Genomic DNA, 21,345 nt, shown 5'->3' with positions numbered 1-21,345 from the left:
TAGCTAAAAATTAGTTTTTCAGAGAGCCTAGACAAAAAATATGCTTTAAATAGTCATAAATTTATTTATTCTTCAAATGTGTGAAAAAGCTACTCTTCATAAAGCATTTACTATAGGAAGAGTACAGCATTATAGAACACTGTTTTTTGACCAATTCATACATAATTTCCTATGGCTAGAAGGTCTATTGTTCTTTTTTATTCCCATAATTTAACATCTGAATAGGTTTAGTAGAAATTTACAAATTCCTCTGAGACCAAATATGGAAAATTTTATCTCAAAATTATTCCTTATTTTCCAAAAGTTATCCACAAGAGAAAAAGAAATTCTGTGTTATTTATTACAGCTGGTATATTAAGAACATTTTAAATGTCATTTATTTCCATATTCAGAATCTGACATTAAGGGGAATTTCATGGGAAAATATGGCTTCTTGATGAAATGGAAACACTGTGGGCTTTGGACTCAGCCAAACGAAGGTTCAAATTCATACTACACTTACATAAGCTCAAAACTTTAGTTTCATTCTCCAGAAAAATGGGGATAATTATTGTTTTCTTCCTAGGATATCGTAAAGACACAATGAGATATATAAGGTCTCTCGAGAGTATTCTGGTTGCTCAACAAATCGCATTCTATCCTCTTTTCTCCTGAGGCAGCCACCTCAAAATATTAAGAATATATCTTAGACATCAATTTCTTAGGTATAGATATTTACTAGAACCCTTTATCATATTGTTTTTTTTTACTAGCCTAAGGATAGTGTTATTAATCTTTATGTATTTACTATAGCTAAACTCAGGGATAAACTTACAAATGAAAATGTATTTCTTTCATAATAAAAACACACAATCTTTTTTTAAGTGAGAAAACTGAAATTCAGAAAAGTTAAGTGATTTACCAAGGATGCAACAGCTACTTAGCGCCAAATCAAGAACCTTCTGCTAAGTCTTATTCTTCTGCCCTATTCACTATATTGCTAATACTAAGCAACCAGTGAGTTTAGAGATGTTTGAGACCACAGCTGAGTGCTTTCCATGTTCATAGGAGTTAAGAATGCCCACTAACATATTCTTTTGAGTTATAGAGCCAGAACACAGAAAGAATTTCTTAAGTCTCTACAGAAAAATGCCAGTACTTTCGGTCATGTGAATCCTGAGTAGATCTCAGGTTTATAACATTAGGTAACAATCTAAAATAGTGTGTGTTGTTTTGGGGAAATTAATAGCTAATTTCATAAATAATGCATAATGACAGCAAACCAGGTTCACTAATTGTTTTCTTTAATCAAATTTTATGTTTACTACATCTATTGAGTTAGTAATATCAGTTATAGTTCAGTTTTATGATTTTATCAATCGTATTTCTTTTTTTAAATAAATGTATTTATTTATTGGCTGCGTTGGGTCTTAATTGCTGTGCGTGGACTTTCTCTAGTTGCAGCGAGCAGGGACTACTCTTCTTGGCGGTGTGCGGCTTCTCATTGCGGTGGCTACTGTTGTTGTGGAGCATGGGCTATAGGCACGTGGGCTTCAGTAGTTGTGACATATGGGCTCAGTAGTTGTGGCTCTTGGGCTCTAGAGTGCAGGCTCAGTAGTTGTGGCATACGACCTTAGTTGTGCGGCACGTAGGATCTTCCCGGACCAGGGCTCGAACCCGTGTCCCCTAAATTGGCAGGTGGATTCTTAACCACTGCGCCACCAGGGAAACCCTATCAATTATATTTCATTTCTAGAATTGCTACCCATGTTTTTCAAAACTTCCTGATTTTACTAGTCTCTTATTGCTTTAATACCTTTTAAGATCTATTTTTAGGTACGCAGATACATAATATTTTGTGTATTTTATCAAATTAAAGATGCTTATTTTTTATTCTATATCTGATAAATCCACTACCTTCGTGATTCGGTGGACCGATTTTATGGTTTGTTCTTTCTGTTGATTCTCACTCTAATGGCTTATTTCCCAAGGTGTTTAGTGACTTTTGTTATTGTTTTAATTAGTTTGTGTTCTTTAGATCTGTATTAATGGGAATTTTTAGAAGTGTGAGTTTAACCTAACCAACTCTGAAAGATTTTTGACTACTTCAGTCAGTTACTAGAGGGCACATTCCCCCTTACCCTGGAGAGATAACTCGTAAGTAGTCACTTGCTACACCTATATATTTTCTTTTTGTAATTTTTCAGCAATATTTTAAATTTTATTTTTAATAAAAAGTATATATATTTAAAGTGTACAGCCTGATGACTTGGTATACATATGTAGAGAAAAATGATTACAAAGCCAAGCTAACTAAAGTATCATACCCTCACATAGTTATCATTTTGTGTGTGTGTGTGATGAGAGCACATGAGAAATTTCCTCTTTTAGCAAGTTCTCAGTATTCAATGCAATATTTTTAACTATAGTTATCATGCTGTACAATAGCACCCTAGACTCATTCATCCTTATATTTGTGTTTTCTTGTCATTTCTCACTTCTGAGGATTCCTCTACCATTTTTATGAGCTCAAACTTTCATTTTAAAATACTTTCTGGAGCATTGATGTTACCTAACTTCAAGACTTACTATAAACCACATTAACCAAAACAGTGTGGTACTGGCAAAAGAATATACAAATAGATCAATGAAACAGAATAGACAGGTGAGAAATAGACCCACACAAATATAGTGAACTGATCTTTGATTAAAAAAACAAAGGCAATACAATGGAGAAAAGATAAGTCCATTCCAACTCTTGGTGCTAGAACAACTGGACTTCCACATGCAAAAACTAAAAGAAAAAAAAAAAGTAAGAATCTAAACACAGACCTTATACTTTCACAAAAATTAACTCAAAATGGATCATAGAGCTAAATGCAATCACTCAAAACTAAATATTCCTAGGAGATAACGTATTAGAAAATCTAGGTGACCTTGGATTTGGTGATCAACATTTAGATATAATATCAAAAGCATGATGCAGGAAATAAATAATTAAAACCTTCTGCTCTGTGAAAGACACTATCAAAAGCATGAGAGGGCAAGCCATAGACTGGGAGAAAGTATCTGCAAAAGATACCTGATAAAGGACAGTTATCCAAAATATAGCAAAAACTCTTAAAACTCAACAATAAGAAAACAACCAACCTGGTTTTTAAAATGGATAAAAAAAATTAAAGCAACACTGAGATAGCACTACACACCTATTAGAATAGCCTAGGTCCAGAGCACTGGCAACACCAAGGAAGATACACAAATTCATGAAGCGTTCCATATTTTGCTTTTCTTTCTAATGTTCATGAATGACAAAACTAAGGCTCTGATAAGGGAGGTGACTTACCCAATTGAGGGCCCTTCCCACTTTAAACCCCACCCACAATTCCTCTTCTACAAAAAATAAAAGAGCTCCGCAAATCAATATTTATCTAAATAAAGTTAAAAGTTAATTTTGTAGGGAAGTCGTATAATTGCTACCTTGACTTCTTTCTCCACTAGACTGTGAGTAGAGCAGTAATGCTTTTCATGAATGGAGGCCCTGATTCATTTACAAATGCAGTTCTGCTACATAAAGTTCTATCGTGGGTAATATAATAAAAGATAAAAATTTTTCGTTAATGGGTATCCACTTAGAAAACTCTTAAGTCTTCAGCAGGCTATGGGATACTTGCTTAAATTATTACCAATGAAAAACAATAAGTCTGGGGCCAGGTTTATTAGTCTCTGATATGTTGTTACTCAAATTGTGAAAGAAAATTATTTTTACTTACATTTACTTATTTTTTTATAACCAAGCAATACTTTAATTATTCAGTGTTTCATATGATGTTATCTCTACCTGTAACAGAAGTGTATCTGTATTCTTAAGTTTGGCAAATACAGAAATCATCAGATGCAGAAAATAAGTAATCAATGAGAAATATATGGGAATGTATAGACATATACATTATGACCATTTCTGTTTTATAGCTATTCAAAAACAATGATTACAATGATAAAAGTGTCTAATTGGATTCATCAAGCCTCTATCATTAATGTACCAATGTAATACTGCTTATTGGCTTCTTTTGACATAAAACTAGTAAAGAAAATTAATCACCTACTTGGCCTCAATTAATAAATATACATGAATTAGAGATGTCTTTTTACCAAAGAGTAGAAACTTTTAGATACAACAGGGAGCTGAAGTCTAAACTATACCAAAAAAACAAACAAACAAAAAAACAAAACACAGGTGGCAGTAATATTTATGCGGCCATTATAACCTGTTATTTTGAAAGCCAACCTACTTACATCATCAGTTTCTCCATTATTCTATTGGGTGGGCCCTAGTTTGGATGACCTACTACATTAACACTCCCTGAGGGAGTCTAGGTTGGATAGAGGAATATTCTCCAAGGATAATTAAATTGAGAGAGTGAAACAGAAGAGAATCATGTCAATGGAGCCCCCTTCATGGTTATTACTGAGCAACTGCTAAAAATTATTTGAAATAACTTCAAATCAATTAGAACTTTGTACCCTTCTTACCTTTTGGAAATTAATTCTTCTGTATTAAAGGCACACTAAGATCCTCATATATTATGAAATAAATACATTTTTAAAAATACCTGAAGCAGATTTAGAATTCTGGGAAGGAGGACTTCCTGGACTCACCCAGAAAATTTTTCTGTCTAATTTTGTGGTTAATCCTGGAATCTTCCCCTCCTGACAGTGACCCCCTGAAACCTTGATTTTAGCCTAGATTTAGAAACTTCTATAGATAGTCCCACCTCCAGGGTAGGTAAGTCTTAGCCTGTGATAACTGAGATAGCATTAAAGCTATGCATAATGGAGCTCATTTCACTTAAAAAAAAAGAAAAGAAAAGAAAAGAAAAATGGCTACAGTTATTAAATCCATACTAAATGTGCAGCATTATATGTGTTCTATTATTTTATATTGTTAATATATCATTTTAAGAGGAGAAAACTGAGGCAGGGAAGGAGTAATTTGCCCAACATGACACAGTAAGTGAAAAGTCAACTTACTATGTGCTAATTAGTTGCTAGGCAGATAGAAAGATGAATAATGTATAGCTTTCCTTTATAGACTGAATTAATTTATTCTATAATTATTTTCTTATATGTCACAAATCAAGGGCCTCGTCTACTGGAAAGCTCAGTGGTGTGCCTGATTCATGAGAAACAGTGGAAAGCAATCTTAGACAGTGGCTATCTGGTAGTTCTTAAAACAGTGTCCTGTTGATACTTTTATTAGTGTTACTTAGAAATGGATATTTCTGCCAATACCATGGCAGAGAAGGATCAGTATTACCAACTTTCCCTTTTACCTCAGGCTCCAATAGCGCCTAGCACCACCCTGTTACAGATTCTGTCATTTAAAACTTTGATATTTTGTTCATCATGGATTTTTGCATTAATTTTGCTTTTAAAATATTACATTAAAATATTATTTATCTCGATTACTGATATTTTTTTGGCACTCCCTTAAATTTTGTGCTAAGGCAAGTACCTCATTTGCCCCACTTGCCTTATCCTAGTCTCAGCCCTGGTTAACAGCAAACATGGACACACCATACATGAACAAGCCTGCTATTTTCTTGAGTTATGTGGCTGTCACAGGAGAAACCAAAGAATCACTCTTTATGTAGTAGTTGGTACTCCTCTATAAAGACATTAATGAGGAGATACAGCTCAACTGAACAATACAATTGGGAAAGCATATCCTTTCAGGTAGAATTATACATAAATACAGAAGGCTTATAACTGTTTAATAAGCACAACTATACCCAATTTGTAAAAGAATGATTCTGTTATTCCAGAGGGATTTGCTTAAAGCTAGCAATTCCATGGTATTGAAAGTTATGTCTTACAAAATCCATGTATTTTAAAATGTATAATTTAGTAACTCACTTTTATTTGCTTTCGTAAGGGTCGTTCATACACTTTATGTATTACCCAACACCCCCCAAACAGATGAATTTTGAAAATTCAAATGTCAGAAACTAGCAAGTATTTTTTATTCTAGTACTTTTTTTTTAACCCTCTTTGCCATAAAATTTAGTGAAATATGTAAAGGAGTGATTAGAGCTGCAGTTAGCCTTTGACCCTTACATATAGTTTGGCTCTGTTCCCCAAATTTCTGTTTTTAAACTCTTGTACCAACAGTCCTCTTCTTTATTCATACAGTAATCTTTCTTTAGTGATCAATTACATACATATTTAAGTCTATTTTAAAAGAATAGAAATGTTGCTTGTCATACACAAATGGCTCTTAGAGAGTTATTGGTTTCATGCCAGTGCTGTCAACTTTCCAACAACAGATTGGATTGGTTAAGAAAGAAGCCATAAACAGCCTATCAACAAGTATTTATACAGATGTTAATGAATTTAAAATTCTGTTAGTATAACATTTATGCCAAACTCCAATTTTATTTGTCCTTTATTTTGAGGTATGATGCAATAACTTCTTTTAATAAACACATGCAGACCACTTACACTTTATAATGTAAATCACATTTTTACTATTCCCAGCATAAGATACATAGAATCAGCCATCTATCAAAGTTACCAAAAATATTTCCATCACATGAAGCATTTTGCTCAGTATGCAACCACGTCCTTCAAAAGCTTTTGGTAAAGAAATGAACTCATCTCCATCCATGAAACCAAGAGTATTTTGTTATTATATTACTGAGAAAGGCCATTAAGAGAAAAGAAAATAGTCATGGGAAAGTCACCATATGTATTAAAAATATAAATACTTAGCTTCTTTTTGTGTGCCCCAAATGATAACTGAATACTAACCTCCCTCTGTAAATTTAGAAAACTGATTAATTTGAGGCATATGAGTTTAATGAACACTTATTTTGCTTTTTATGAAGAAAAAAATATTTCCATTAATTTAAAAAAGACTTCATTTCTTGTTTTTTAAATTATTTATTTATTTTTGGCTGCATTAGGTCTTCGTTGCTGCGCACAGTCTTTCTCTAGTTGTGGCGAGTGGAGGCTACTCTTTTTTTTTTCTTTTTCTTTTGAATTTTATTTAATTTATCTTTTTATACAGCAGGTTCTTATTAGTTATCCATTTTATACATATTAGTGTATATATGCCAGTCCCAATCTCCCAATTCATCCCACCCCCACCCACGCCCCCACCCCCCCACCCCCACGGGGGCTACTGCAGTGCGCAGGCTTCCCATTGCGGTGGCTTCTCTTGTTGCAGAGCGTGGACTTCAGGAGCGCAGGATTCAGTAGTTGGCTCGCGGGCTCTAGAGCGCAGGCTCAGTAGTTGTGGCACACAAGCTTAGTTGCTCCACGGCATGTGAGATCTTCCTGGATCAGGGCTCGAACCTGTGTCCCCTAGCCTTGGCAGGCGGATTCTTAACTACTCTGCCACCAGGGAAGCCGCCAAGACTTCATTTCTTTTGGAGAACTTCTTAAAGCTGAACTGCTTTCTTCTAGGATTGTGTACATTGTCAACGTTCTATTTATAAAGTAACTACACACACACACACACACACACACACACATATTGTTTTAAATTTACTACCTTTGGTTGTCAATTTTTATCCCAATCTAATTCTGACTTTCAGAGCTGAAGTTTCTATTATAATAATTAAGTTAATCACATTTAGACATGTGTTATTCTCCACAATGCACAGGTTCATCTACGTGCTAAAAATCTAAATTCCAACTCTATATTTCTCAGAGAACATTAATCAACTATGACAATCACTCCGTAATTTTACCAATATTTGTTGAGCACCGTCCTACTAGGTATCACTTAAAAAGTGTATATTCTAGGAGGCAAAACAGACACATGAATAGGTAAGTAAAGTATAATGTAATAAATGCTATCATGGGGTCTCTATATTATCCTTTGGAGGGCATCTCTAACCTAATTTGGATAAGGAACGGAAGTGTTCAAAGATCAGGAGCTTACCCCAAAGAATGTAATTTCTAAACTAAGACCTGAAGACCTGAAGTAAGAACACCACTGGTAAAGTGGGTAATCCCAAACACAATGTCTATAGGCAAAAATGATCATTTTGAGTAATTATAATACATCTGGATGATTGAGGCAGGAACTTAATAGATGTGTCTGAAGGTATAAGGAAGGCCTGTATGCTATGCAAAATGTTTTGAACATTATCCAAAGATAGCAGAGAACCAAGAGTTCAACCTCTGAAAGAGCAAACTAGACGTGTACTTTAGCAAGACCACTTGCAGTATGGAGATATATAAGCGGGAACAACACCAAAAGGAAAAGGACCAATGAGAAGGCTGTTACAGTAACTAAGAAAAGATGATAGTAGGCTTAATTTAAATAGTCACAATGCAAATACCAGAAATTTGACAGAATGAAAAGAATTTAGAAGGTAAAATCAGCAGCTGAAAGGTGAGGAAGAATGCTGGTTCAGTACAACACTCTGGTTTCTGAATTTTACATTGACGATGATGGTAGAATTACAGGAACTTAGAAAAGGTGGGATAATACATGAGTTCAGCTTTTTGCATATTCTGTTTAAATTATCTGTAGGATACCACTGTCGAGAGATTTTGGATGGATACATTTCAGAAGGAGATAAGGAAAGTGATTGAAGAACTTGAATGAATATCCTCTTACAGGAAGATTATAACCAAGGAATAAGATAGGGCCAGGATAGTACCCCAGAGAAGAATCCTGAGAGTGGAAGAGATAGCAAAGGAAGATGAGCCCTTGAAGGAAACTGGGGTTTAGACAAAAGGGCAGAGAAAAACCAGATAAGTGGAATTAAACAAGACTCAAAGGAAATAATCCTTTTAAGAAGGAAGACGTGAACAATGTATAATATCATGGAGGAGTCAGTAAGAATTTCAAAATGTCCCAAAGATTTAGCAGTACTAATGATCTTGGTGTGAACAGTTCCAGTGAAATGGTGTGGGGAGGAAGCCATATTGCAGTGAGCTGAAGCGCGAATGTCAGTGAGTCAACAGCGACTCTCACTCACGCCTGTTCAAAATGAGGGCAGTGGGGATGAAAGGAGGAGCCAGGTATTCCTGAGATACCCAGCAGGGAGACTAGACCCAGTTTCTGGATTAGATGTCATTACATAAGGAATGAGCAGCCAAGGTTTACTCCAGGTCTGAATGACTTGGGAATTCAGGAAGAAAACCAGACTTAGTAGGATGACAATGATAAAAACAAGTTGTGATTCTGAAGTTCAGCTGGATCTGAGAACAGGAATAAGATAGAGGTTGTTGATATCTAGTTCTCTAAGCTGCCAGCCTCAAGAGGCAATAAACAATGCATATCTAATTGACTGGCATCAAAAGCCAGCACAGGGCTTCCCTGGTGGCGCAGTGGTTGAGAGTCCGCCTGCCGATGCAGGGGACACGGATTCGTGCCCCGGTCCGGGAAGATCCCCCATGCCGCGGAGCGGCTGGGCCTGTGAGCCATGCAGCTGAGCCTGTGCGTCCGGAGCCTGTGCTCCGCAACGGGAGAGGCCCCAACGGTGAGAGGCCCGAGTACCGCAAAAAAAAAAAAAAAAGCCAGCAGAATACCAGGCATGGGGTGTGGTGGTGGACAGCAGGGGTGCGGGTGCTCCTAGATACTTGCAGAATGACAAGCATCAACATCTGAAGGAACACAAATATAAAGGAGACTGAAGGGAAGCACTCAAAGTCTGATGTTCCAAAGTCCTGTAGAGAAGAGAGTTTTAAGACAAAGAAAATGTTCTGTGTAGTTGAATTGAGCAGAGAGGCCAATAAAGATAAGGAATAAATGTGTTTGGTAGATGAGATGGTTTAAGGCCCTCATAGTAAGGACACTTTCAATTTGGCAAAATCAGATTGCAATAAATTAAGGAGGAAATGGAAAGGAAAGACGGAGAGAGTAGACTCCTCTTAAAAGAATTTTGTTAACAACCGGTATCTTTTAGTGTGAAAGACAAAATATTAGAAGAGTATAGAATTTGTCCCTGAAATCTTATGTGTCATTTTATATAAGTTTATCAAATTGGGAGATACAAACCTATAAATTATGAGAGGAAAATTGTTTATAGTTTAGAAAATATTTAGCAAGTAGATAAATTTGGATACCTAGAGAAGAAAATATTTGCACCAGTGATAACAGATAAAGGATTATGAATGTCAGTTGAAGACAAAAATGGAAATACTAGAATCCAGCAGATAATTGGGGAGAACAAGAAAGATATTTTACACTTTATGACCTATAATTGGTAAATAATCATATGAAATCACTTTCAATCTCACTAGCAGTAGAGACATATAAATTAAAATCATATTAGACAATATTTTTCTCAAATTATCAACAGCTTTAAAATATTTAATATCCCAGTGTTGACTAGGGGCTTAGTGAAATGAATAACCTCATATAGTATGTGGTAAATTGGTGAAAGTTTTAAAAACTATTTGACAATATAGATTATATTGTGTCCCTCAAAATATTTATAACTTCAGTCATGTTATCTTTAATTCCACCTGAAAAAGTGGATTAATTAAATAGGATACTTAAAAACCTTCATGTAACAAGTTAGTACCTCACAGTGTATAACCCCTAAAAGTATTTTCAGGATGAGATTTCCATTACATAGAATGCATTTGTTATAGTACTAACTGAAAAGTAGAATGTATAGGATACATACAATTGTATGTAAACAAAAAACAAATCTATGAACAGAAGAACTAAAAGAAAATGCCTTAAAAGTGTTATCCAGTTGTTGTCTTTGAATAGTGCGGCTCTCTGTGGATTTTCTTCTCTTTGACTTTTTAGTTTTCAGTATTTTTAAAATCATCTATTATGAAAATGTATTATTTTTATAATAAAAATTTTAACAATTTGTTTAGATAAAATTATTAAAATGTGTGTTTTGAAGTAAAGCAGCATATAGAGACTGTAGTAACTAGGGGAGAGCAGGAATCAAAAGGAGACCTTTTTTCTTAGGTTGATGGTACGAGAAATTTATGAAGACCCAGAGAAGCAGGGAAGAGCAGTAGATAGGCAGTAGGTTCGAGTTTTGCAGACCAAATGATGCTTCTAAAACCAAGAGGATTTATTGGGGAGCCTGAGTAGAAGGTGATAAGCATCTGTTAAGTAATCCGGGTCACCATAATTCTTCCCACACAAGATGCTAAAAGCAAGCTTCAAGGAGTAAATACTACTTTCTCCTCAGTGACAGGGGTAATCCTAAAATGGTTTAGCGAAAATCATTTACCAGAATCATTTCCTCCAGCATTTGAATGGCAGTATTTTTGAATACATCCAACCAATATCACCACTATGCTAGTTCTCTTTTTTACACTGAACTCGTACCAATCTACCAGTCTATGCCTTCAGGTTAAAAGGGTTAATATGAATTGGACCCTTACAGTGAAATCTCTAATCTTTACCCAGGGATTGTTGTTTAGAACCTTGGCTGAGTTCTGATGTAAAACCACTTAGGGTTTATGGAGTGTTATCCTGCAGTTGAGGAAAACTTTTCAGAATGAACACTTTAAAAAGGGACTATTGCAAGTATATGTCACTATTTTAAAAAACAGAAAGACGTAGAGATAATTTTTATTTTCAGCTAAAAGTACACTTGCTACAAAACGATTCTCTACATATCAAGAGTAGGTAAGTTTCCAGTCGTGGGTCCAGTTGATTATCAGGGTCACTGATTCCTCACTACTATCTGTCATTGTACCCATGGGTTCACCATTTGGTCTAGTCAACCAAGAAAGGCAGATAAAAGCCTGGGACTCTGCTGGCGAAGAGACTTAATGCTTAATGCAGTATGGGTGTAGCAACCCCAAATCTTCCCTTTGTTTGAGTCTCTTTTATAGTTTCTTTATAAGGAAGGCCATTTATCAAAATGGTGTCTGCTCGTGGATTCAGTGGTCAGCCCTTGAAAGTGAAGTAATTGTTCCTTCAATACAGCAACTATGGAGGGATTGGCTTAAACTCAGGAAGAAGGGGTATGACCATTTTAGAAACATAAAGTGGCACAAGAAGTTAACAGGCAGTTAACTTTACTAAGTAACGTAATTTAGAGAAAAAAAATCTTGATTTGTAGCTTTCCTGAGAACTGGCTCCAGTATCTCTTTGGACTGAAAACTAGAGTCATTTCACTAATACAACAGTAACTTTTAAGGAATAAAAAGACATGATGAATGTACCATCCTCAACATATTCAGAAAGACAGATGCTAAATGTGTGTATACATGTGTGATGTATACATGTGTATACATGTATGTGTCTCTGTACAGCACCAAGCATTCAAAATAGGCTTTGCACCATGCTCCATTTGTTTTCCAAACAACTTGCAAATATAAAATGACTTTCTATGTACCAAGATCTATAGTGAAAGAATAATTCCAATTAATAAATTGACATTTTAAACATCAGGTTTTAAATTATAGAATTCTTGTGAGTTTGATTACCATGAGTTAGTTTCAAGAGGTACCTTCTCTGGTGTACTGTCAGTCAAGCCTACGATGCTAACAAGTCCCTAAGCATGGTGATGGCACCAAAAAAGAAGCAGTCTAACAACTCAAGAGAAGTGCTCTAAAACAACAGGTCTTCATTGTAACTCAAATGACATTGATGTAGCAGCAATGTCTGCAGGGTTTTTTTAGAAAACTACAAATATATATATAGTAAATTTAAATGTGAATATAACGGTCGGATTTTTCTTTTTCTTTTATTTTCTTACTATTTTATTTTTCTTTATATTTGTTATCTTGTGTTCTTACCTTGTATAATTTCTCCTCTTGCATGTTCTCCATACCCATCTTCATTGTTACGCTTTCCCCCCTCCGTCTTTGAAATCACTGCTATGGCATTAGCACAGGTTTCCTAAACCTAATATAAATGATATCCTAACTTAAGTATTGTACTAGCTTACACGAACCAAGCTTAGTTTTACATAGAATTAAAATTCTGTTTTGAAAATCCTCAATATAATTTATAAATTCTACATATGGATAAGATAGCATGAGAACAATTAGACTTTAAATTCCGTCTACCAAAAATAATTATTTGCATTTTCTAAAACACTAAAAAACAAGCCCTATAAAATGTAGGTTGCACTAAAACAACTCCTTTGTTTTTCAAAATAGGTGGGTTTGAAACCAAGCTGGAAAAGCACTTAATCTATAAGTGACTGACATTATTTCTCTTACAGATGATTTAGCTCCCATGAATTAAATTGTCTTGTTTTTCTTTTTTTCTTGTGATAAAATTGTTAGCCTAGACTGAACTGCTTGGCCAAAATTTGATCTCTTTAAATAACAAATAAAATTTCCATACTTCTTCCCTAGGTAAGGAAGAAGAATTTATGTGTAAGGATACCACTGCAAATGAAAAATTAGAAAGGAATAAAGAATATACATACCAATGGCTTCATACACAGGTTGGGGTTCATGAAACTAGTTCCAGAAACATGAAATGGTGAGGTCATTTCCTTTAAATTAGATTTTTGTATTGCAAATACATCTTGAAAACTGAAACCTAGGTTAATTGTTCTAAAACAAACATGACTTTATATAGCCAAAGGCCAATACTCTACATTGCCAGGTTATAAATGGCCTCTTATGTAGAATAGATTTGATCACTGTTTATATTTTTCACCATAAAATATTCAAGAACTTAGTTTCTGTATTGCTTAAAACCAACACAAATGATTGATGGTGATGATGAACCACACAAATGATTCTACTTTATAAAGTAAAATGCATGGTATTGATTAACTGTTTATAAATATCATATGTATTGGAGGTATAGTATTTTATTTTATGTTATTTTTGTTATCATATATGTTTGGCAGTTAAAATTATAATTCAACCCTGATGCCACGTTACTAGTCATGTAACTGATTTTCAATGATGTCTCAATGCTTTAGTTTCCTCTTCTTTATAGTGAGATGATAATAACTCTCTACTTCACAATAGAAGTGAGCTCTCAAGGTTGAGGGTATCAAATGTTGATGTCCCTTAGCAGCAAACAAGGTGCCTTGAGCTTAATAGGTAATCAATAAATTTTTATTACATTAATGTATGTATTAGTTTTCTAGGGCTGCCATAACAAAATACCACAGATTGTGTGGCTTTAAGAGCAGAGATGTGTCTATATTTTCTCACAGTTCTGGAGGTTATAAGTCCAAGATCAAGGAGTCAGCAAATTTGGTTTCTTTAGAGGTCCATCTCCTTGGCTTGCAGATGGCTACCTTCTCACTGTGTCCTCACATGACCATCCCTCCACCTGTGTTATCTGTGTTTTAACCTCTTCTTACAAGGACACCAGTTATATTGGATTAGGGCCCACCCCTATGACCTCTTTTTACCTTAAGTACCTCTTTAAAGGCCCTATCTTCACATAGTCATATTCTGAGGTATTGAAGATTAAGATCTGAACATATAAACTTTGAAGGAACAAAATTCAGCCCAAAAAATGTAACATAAAGCACTTACGTGCATAACCACTAAACCAAAGTTTTAAGGAAAAAGAAGTCTGGATATAATATTTTGACATAAATTTTTAAAAATTGAAGTATAGTTGATTTACAATGTGTTAGTTTCAGGTGTACAGCACATACCTATTCTTTTTCATGTTCTTTTCTCTTATAGGTTATTACAAAATATTGAGTATAGTTCCCTGTGCTATACAGCCGACATAAATTTTTAAGACTTTCATTTTAGCTACATATATCCACAAAACAGTAAAAAAAGAAGCACTATTATAAGCATTTATTAAATATGTAAACCAGTTTTGAATCTAAATGTAGATGACACTTTGGAAACATTTCCAGGGATTGTGGGTGATAACTATTTAAATGAATAACAAACAAAGAAATCTACAATTATGAGGGCTGAAACTTAATTTAGCAGAAAATTATAATGTGCAAAAATGAAACCTTTTTTTATAATATATACAAATGGAAACCTTTGTATGTAGTCAATTCTATCCATATAATTTCTTTAAAAACATGGAAAAGAAAGTGAAGAATGAAAGTGAAATTAAAACATTTCAAAATCTGGATTGTTATATCCTATTTCATTGTGAGCAAAGAAAGTAGGAATAAAGCAATCAACATTTGAGACTTTTTTATTTTGCTGAGTATTCTAATTAATGCAAGCACAATTTATTTTATGTTGGTATTAATCAATTTAGCATAATTCATAACATGACATTCTTAGGACTGTAAACAAATATAGTATAACCCATAGCTTACCATCTGTATTAACCAGGTATAAGAGGTCTGGTTTAGAAATCTAAAAGCATCTGTATAGATAATGTGAAAAATACAAGCAAAATGTTTCAGGATGTATTTTAGATATGCTTAAACATTTCACAACATCCCTTACTCCTAAATAAGTTATGTTTAAACATATAATGCAACAGGCAATTGTTGATGGATTTTCTGTTTTGAAAATACAATATAATATATAAAAGGAGATATAGGTAGTAATTTCTTAAGAAAAATTGTTTTCAAAAACAGAAGTTCTTGAAAAGCCAAATATCAACAGAAGTTCATTGTGAGCATTAGTATAATGCCTTAAATACACCAGAGCTATTTTAAAAATAGGAAGTTTTGCCTTTCTTATAAGTAAGATATATAAGTACATGTAGTAAAATATTTATATTTTCTATAATTTATTAGCTATGGTTATTGGTACTTTCAGATTTTTGATCTGTGTATGTGCTTATGTTCAGCAAAGAAGGGTAGCATTAAAGTGCTGTTTAGAAATCTAAATTTCATGTCAAACTGAATTTTAAAATGACTATGAAAATATGTAAATTTGTATGTATTTTTGCATGTCACCTAATTTAAGAAAACTATTATTTCCATTTTGTAAATTATTTATTTCTCCCAAAATTTTCATTGGGCATGTCTTTCATAGTCTTCCTCTACATTTATATAATGATATGATTTCTGTTTCTGTCACTATGCAGCAATCACTTCTTGCCTGAGTTAGATCCAGATGTACTTAATGGTGGAAGAGTTCAGCTTGTGGTAAGAAATGTGTTTAAAGTTCAGAAAAAATGTTGTGCACACCAGTACTCAATAAATGGCACTTTAAGATATGTCCATAAGTAGTGTAAATTATGAAAATACCACAACTGTATCTTTTTGGGATAATGTCAAAATGCTATGTATTAAAATAGTACCATGTTTTCTTGGCTTGTAATATAACTTTAAAATATGATATTACTTTAAAATATTAATTCTATATGGTAAATTTTAAAATATTAGCATGCTACCGTATTTTTTAAAATACTCTGGACAAAAAGTTGTATGATAACATTATTTTCTAGAATATTTTAAGAGTAGGATATTTGAGGGAAACAGCAAATTACCCTCACAACTCAGGAAATCAAACCAGATAAAAATTAGAAAGTAATTGTGACCTCCACCATTCTAAGTAATAAAGTGTAAATTATTGGAGCTCAGGACTTCCCTGGTGGTGCAGTGGTTAAGACTTCATCTTCCAATCCAGGGAGTGCAGGTTTCGATCCCTGGTGGGGGAACTAAGAGCCCACGTGCCTTGCAGCCAAAAAAACAAAACATAAAACAGAAGCGATATTGTAACACATTCAATAAAGACTTTTAAAAAATGGGCCACATCAAAAAAAATTATTTTTTAATTGTTGAAGCTTTAGGAACAACCAAGTTCTAACTTGGTCACCAGAGTGTAGACTCTAGACAGTATAACTAATGGGCATTGCAAAAGTCAGTTGAACTATATATATGCTATTAGAAGGAAGACTATATTAGCAGAAGGAGAATGGCCAATATGGAGTCTAGAGAAAGAGTCCCCAAACAAGAAATTTTAAATGTGTTTCCAGAAATTTCCAGAGAAGAGGTTACCCTAACCAATGATGGAAGTGTGTGGCCTCCTTGGCAGGTGAAAATGGATGCATCAAGTGACCCTAACTTTATGACACCTTCCATTTATGTCAACTAGTAAATATTCCTTGCTCAAATTCTACATTCACCAAGAAAACTGATTATAATTTAACTTACCACGTAGAATTTAGTATAAAAAGATAATGTATTCCCTAATGGGAACTAGTATTATCGTATCCAGAGCAGTTATTCATCATTCTCATGAATAACTCATTCAAGGAGTTTTCCTGAAAGAGGAGAAAAATTAGGACAATAGCTAAAATTAGTGTGTTTATGAAAATATATAGAATCTATGTACATATTTGAAATAATCACTCAGCAAGTATTTTCTTGCATTTTAATAGAGATCCCTGTGGCAGAGTGACATGTAGATTACCCTAGGAAAATTGGTACCTCAGGCTATTAACACCCTACGTGTTATTGACTAGCACTTTTGCACAGATTTTTGTGTGGCCACTTTGGAGCAAGAATGGGGAATATAAAAGTGCCAAGGAATGCCAGGATAAAGGAAGGGATATTACATTTAATTATTATACCTCTAAAAATGAATGAAAACAGATTGGGTAGATTACTAATCAAAATGGTTCTATGAGATTAATGCTCTGACATTAATCTCCTTCCTCCCTATCCCACTATATTATACTACCTACAAATGTATGGCAAATACATAGCAATGATAAATGATTTTTTTAATATGTTGAAGAGGTACAGCTGTACACAAAACAAGGTAAGTATTAATAGTAGTAGAACAGACTTTTTTTTTTTTTGAGTCAAGACAGGGGAATGGATCAAGGATTTATGCAAAAAGGATACTGGGGTAATTGAAGGCCAAGAGTGGAAATCATGCAGGGTGTTGGAGAATAAAAACACCCTACTAGTGGGGGAACTTGTACAGATAATTGCACAACTGGGACCAGGCCACAACTAAGAGGAAAATCTTAAGATTTTAAAAAGCTGCAACTGCTGCTACTATAAGATCCTCAAAGACATAAGAATAACACCCATAATAAAAGGACAGAAAATTATGGAACAAAAATGATCAAATTTTAATTAAAGGAGAGATGGATATGCAAATAAGCCTATTATAAATTCTGGAAATAAAAAATATCATTGAACTGAACCCTCGACTAGACATCATAGAGAATTAGTGAATTGAAAGTTTATTTACCAAGGAACAATAGATTGACAGCTAACATCATATCAGAACAAGGCATACCAAAAGACAATGGAGTTATTTCTTAATAATAGGGATGAATATAAATATCATCTAGAATATTCATCACTAACCTTCAAAAGTGAGGACAGTTAGACATAATCAAACGTTCAAATGCTGGGTTTTGAGGAAGCTAATAAATAACCTCTCTGTCTTCCAAATGGGATTAAAGCATATTGTATGACAGACAGGAATGAGAAAAATGGAAACAAGATATTATTTTACTTACTTCCACATATATACTTCAGAAGGCATGTCATAGAGCTAGACAATTATATTGTTTATTAAATTTATCCCCCCAAAACGCTGGCATTTTCCTGCAGAAGACAGTCATAGTTCAGGTTCTCCAGAAAACATACTCTGAGATTCTGATATTTGAAAGCAGGATGTTAATTGGGGAGGCTTTCAGGAACAACTCCTTTGAGGGATGAAAAAAGCAGGATTGAGCAGAAGGAGAAGGTGAATTTTCAAAAGAGTTAAATGATAAATCTTAACATTAATATGTGCAAGGCCCCTACAATGATAACTACCAAACATTGCTTATAAAAAAATCAGAGATATACCACATGCATTAATAGGAAGACTCAAACTGTAAGATGTCAGTTCTTTCCAAATGATCTAAGTTAATGATAATAAACTTTAGAAAGCTTTTTAGTAGAAATGGACAGATTTTTAAAATGGAATTTTAAATATGAAAATGCATAAGACCTAGAATAGTCAATGCACTCTTGAAAAGGAATAGTAAGGAGAGTCACACTATTTGATTTCAAGACTTGCTATAAAACCCCAGTAATCAAGACTGTATGTTATGTTCATAAAGAAAAAAAAAATCAATCAGTGGAAAAGAATAGAGAGTCCAGACGAATACCATACTTATAAAGTTAATTGATTTCCTTAAAGATACTAAAGCAATTAAAAAGAGGGAAAGAATAATTTTTTCAACAAATAGTGCCTGGCAACTGGACATCTACATGGAAAAAAGAAATGAATCTCAACTCCTACTTCACATCTTACTTAAAAATAAATTTGAGATGAATCGTGGGTCTAAATGTAGAAGCTAACATTATAAAAATTCTCAAAGAAAACATAGTATGGTATTTTCAAAAACCTGAAGTAGGCAAAGATTTCTCAGATAAAACAAAAAAAGCATAATCAAAAAAAGAAAAAAGTAAAGGTTACTTAGTAACTGACATTGTTTTCTATTTTGAAAGAAACAATCTTTTGGATATTAATGGCTTAGATGATAAGGTTTTTGGAAGGCATGTGTTCACAAATATTTTCTTGACATGTAGGTATTGTCTTGTTTGGAGGAGGGTGGGATTTCTGCGTTTTAAGTAGGTGTAGTGAAATTATGTCATTAAATTGAAGCAAATAAAACCTGATTTTAAAATCCTGAGGCTTACAGATAAAGCCTCTTTAGCCAGCAGGAGAGTCCCCTATGTGGTTAACATGTTTTTCCTTGTTTTGTAACTGGTCTCACCAAAATTGTGGTATTGCTTTGATAGTTACCCCTTATTCCTGACTGGTTCTTTTGATGTCTTAGCATTGATGGACGTATTCTAATGGGAACATTAAATACGTACTCTTGTGCACTAATTGAAATAAAATCAAGAAAGAATGTGTTACATTTTTTAGACTAAAATCACAAGTGTAAATTGGAAGCCAATTGTTATTTATTTCATTTTCAACAGTTTTCTACTGAGGTTTTTTGACAAAACAATTGTATCACTTAGCCAGATACATTTTAAAAAGTGACTGATGCTATAGAATGGTTTCTATTCTGAGTTCAGTAATAGCAAACTTGCTCACTTAACAATGAGAAGGTCATGAATATGGGTGGGAAGGTGGGAAGGGGATGTAAAGGAGAAGAGCAAAGATCTGGATCTGAAAGAAGATTATCTTTAGATTCAGGTTTCATGAGTTTTTGTAGCTCATCATATGGGGATAGCTTTTTAACCACAGCGATGGTTTTATGGCTTTATTTCACTCTATTTAAATTTTTCTCACATCAAACATTAAGGACAATGGTTTCTCACAGGACTTCAAGCATTCTGTGGTTTGGGTGAAATCCCAGCTACTTTGAGGCAGCTTTGCATTCCATCATGGCATTTTCTCCCACTTCAGGGCTGAATCCTGATAAATCCTTACTTAATGATATTAGACATTATGTAAAAACAATATTTTATAGTCAAGAAGTGACCCTTTCAACTCTTAAGTTCAGCCCAAGATAGTAATAAAAGTTCTGAGAGTAATTTTAGATGAAATAAATTACCTAACATATATGTCCTTAAAATAAAATATCTTGAAATTTCTATCTATCCTTACTCCCAAATTAGACTTAATATATAGTATTTTTATATTAATAATGACTATAATGAGAAGGCAGAGATCTTTTCTGACTTTGTAGTATACAAATATATGATGAAAGGCATTTCAGGGAATTTTATAAGTAGTAAAACATAAATATTGCAGAAAATAATCCAATGTGACATTTCTAACATTCAATTAAGAATTAAATAATATCCTTGGTAAATAAATGATGTTAAGTTATTTAAAGTTTCATCAGTTGCCTTTAAGATTGATTTTCATCAAAATTACTGTACTAAAGTATTTTCTTTTGTTGTACAGACTCAAATAGCAAACCTCAATTTTAAAATTGGCTCTTATTTGCAAAAAATGCTTTGACATAGTGCATTTGTTCTGCCTGGGCAGAAATAAAGGATTGTGGTATCATTTTGAAGAAGGTTGTTTGACAGAGCCTGTTTGTTTATTTGGGGTAATGTGAGCTGCATTCAGAAAATGTCATATTTTGTTTCATGATTGTATACATTCTCTCCCACTGCTCCCAGGCAAGGCTTGTAAGCAGAGAAGACACGGATTTAGACCTTTTTTCCATGACCAGTGGAAGTGCTTTGTCAGTGAAGAGAGAAAAAAGAAATCAGGCACACAGACACTCAGCAGGATCTTCAAGTAAGTTGTGGTTTCCTTCAGAATTAATTTAGAAATCACAAATGAATTGATGGAAACTAATGCCAGCAAGCATCCTTTAACAGATAAGGGGTAGGATGCCAGCAACCAGAACTGCCCAAAACTATGCATTTGAATTTTTTCCTTCTTTAAATGTCTTCTTTTGATATAAACAGAATTAAATTATTTCAAAATTAATAGCATCAGTTTTTATTTTAATTGTATTCTGTGACTCAGTGGTCTACTCCCCCACCCCCCAACCCCCATGGATTGTATTGAATTCTTTGATCATTT

General features: G+C 33.8%; 1 protein-coding gene across 1 annotated transcript in view; it reads left to right on the top strand.

Moving 5' to 3' along the window:
* The window catches only part of LRRIQ1 (leucine rich repeats and IQ motif containing 1), a 174,260-nt gene extending 153,174 nt beyond the window's left edge, over nucleotides 1-21,086 (top strand). The window contains exons 23-25 of the mRNA XM_065887785.1: nucleotides 13,285-13,414; nucleotides 15,917-15,977; nucleotides 20,934-21,086. Coding sequence (XP_065743857.1) covers nucleotides 13,285-13,414; nucleotides 15,917-15,977; nucleotides 20,934-21,086 — 344 coding nt within the window. The remainder of the gene's footprint in view (nucleotides 1-13,284; nucleotides 13,415-15,916; nucleotides 15,978-20,933) is intronic.
* The last annotated feature ends 259 nt before the right edge of the window (nucleotides 21,087-21,345 follow it).

The sequence above is a fragment of the Phocoena phocoena genome, chromosome 11 (assembly GCF_963924675.1).
Source record: "Phocoena phocoena chromosome 11, mPhoPho1.1, whole genome shotgun sequence".
NCBI classification, from domain to species: Eukaryota; Metazoa; Chordata; class Mammalia; order Artiodactyla; family Phocoenidae; genus Phocoena; species Phocoena phocoena.
This window is presented reverse-complemented; position numbering and strand designations above follow the sequence as displayed.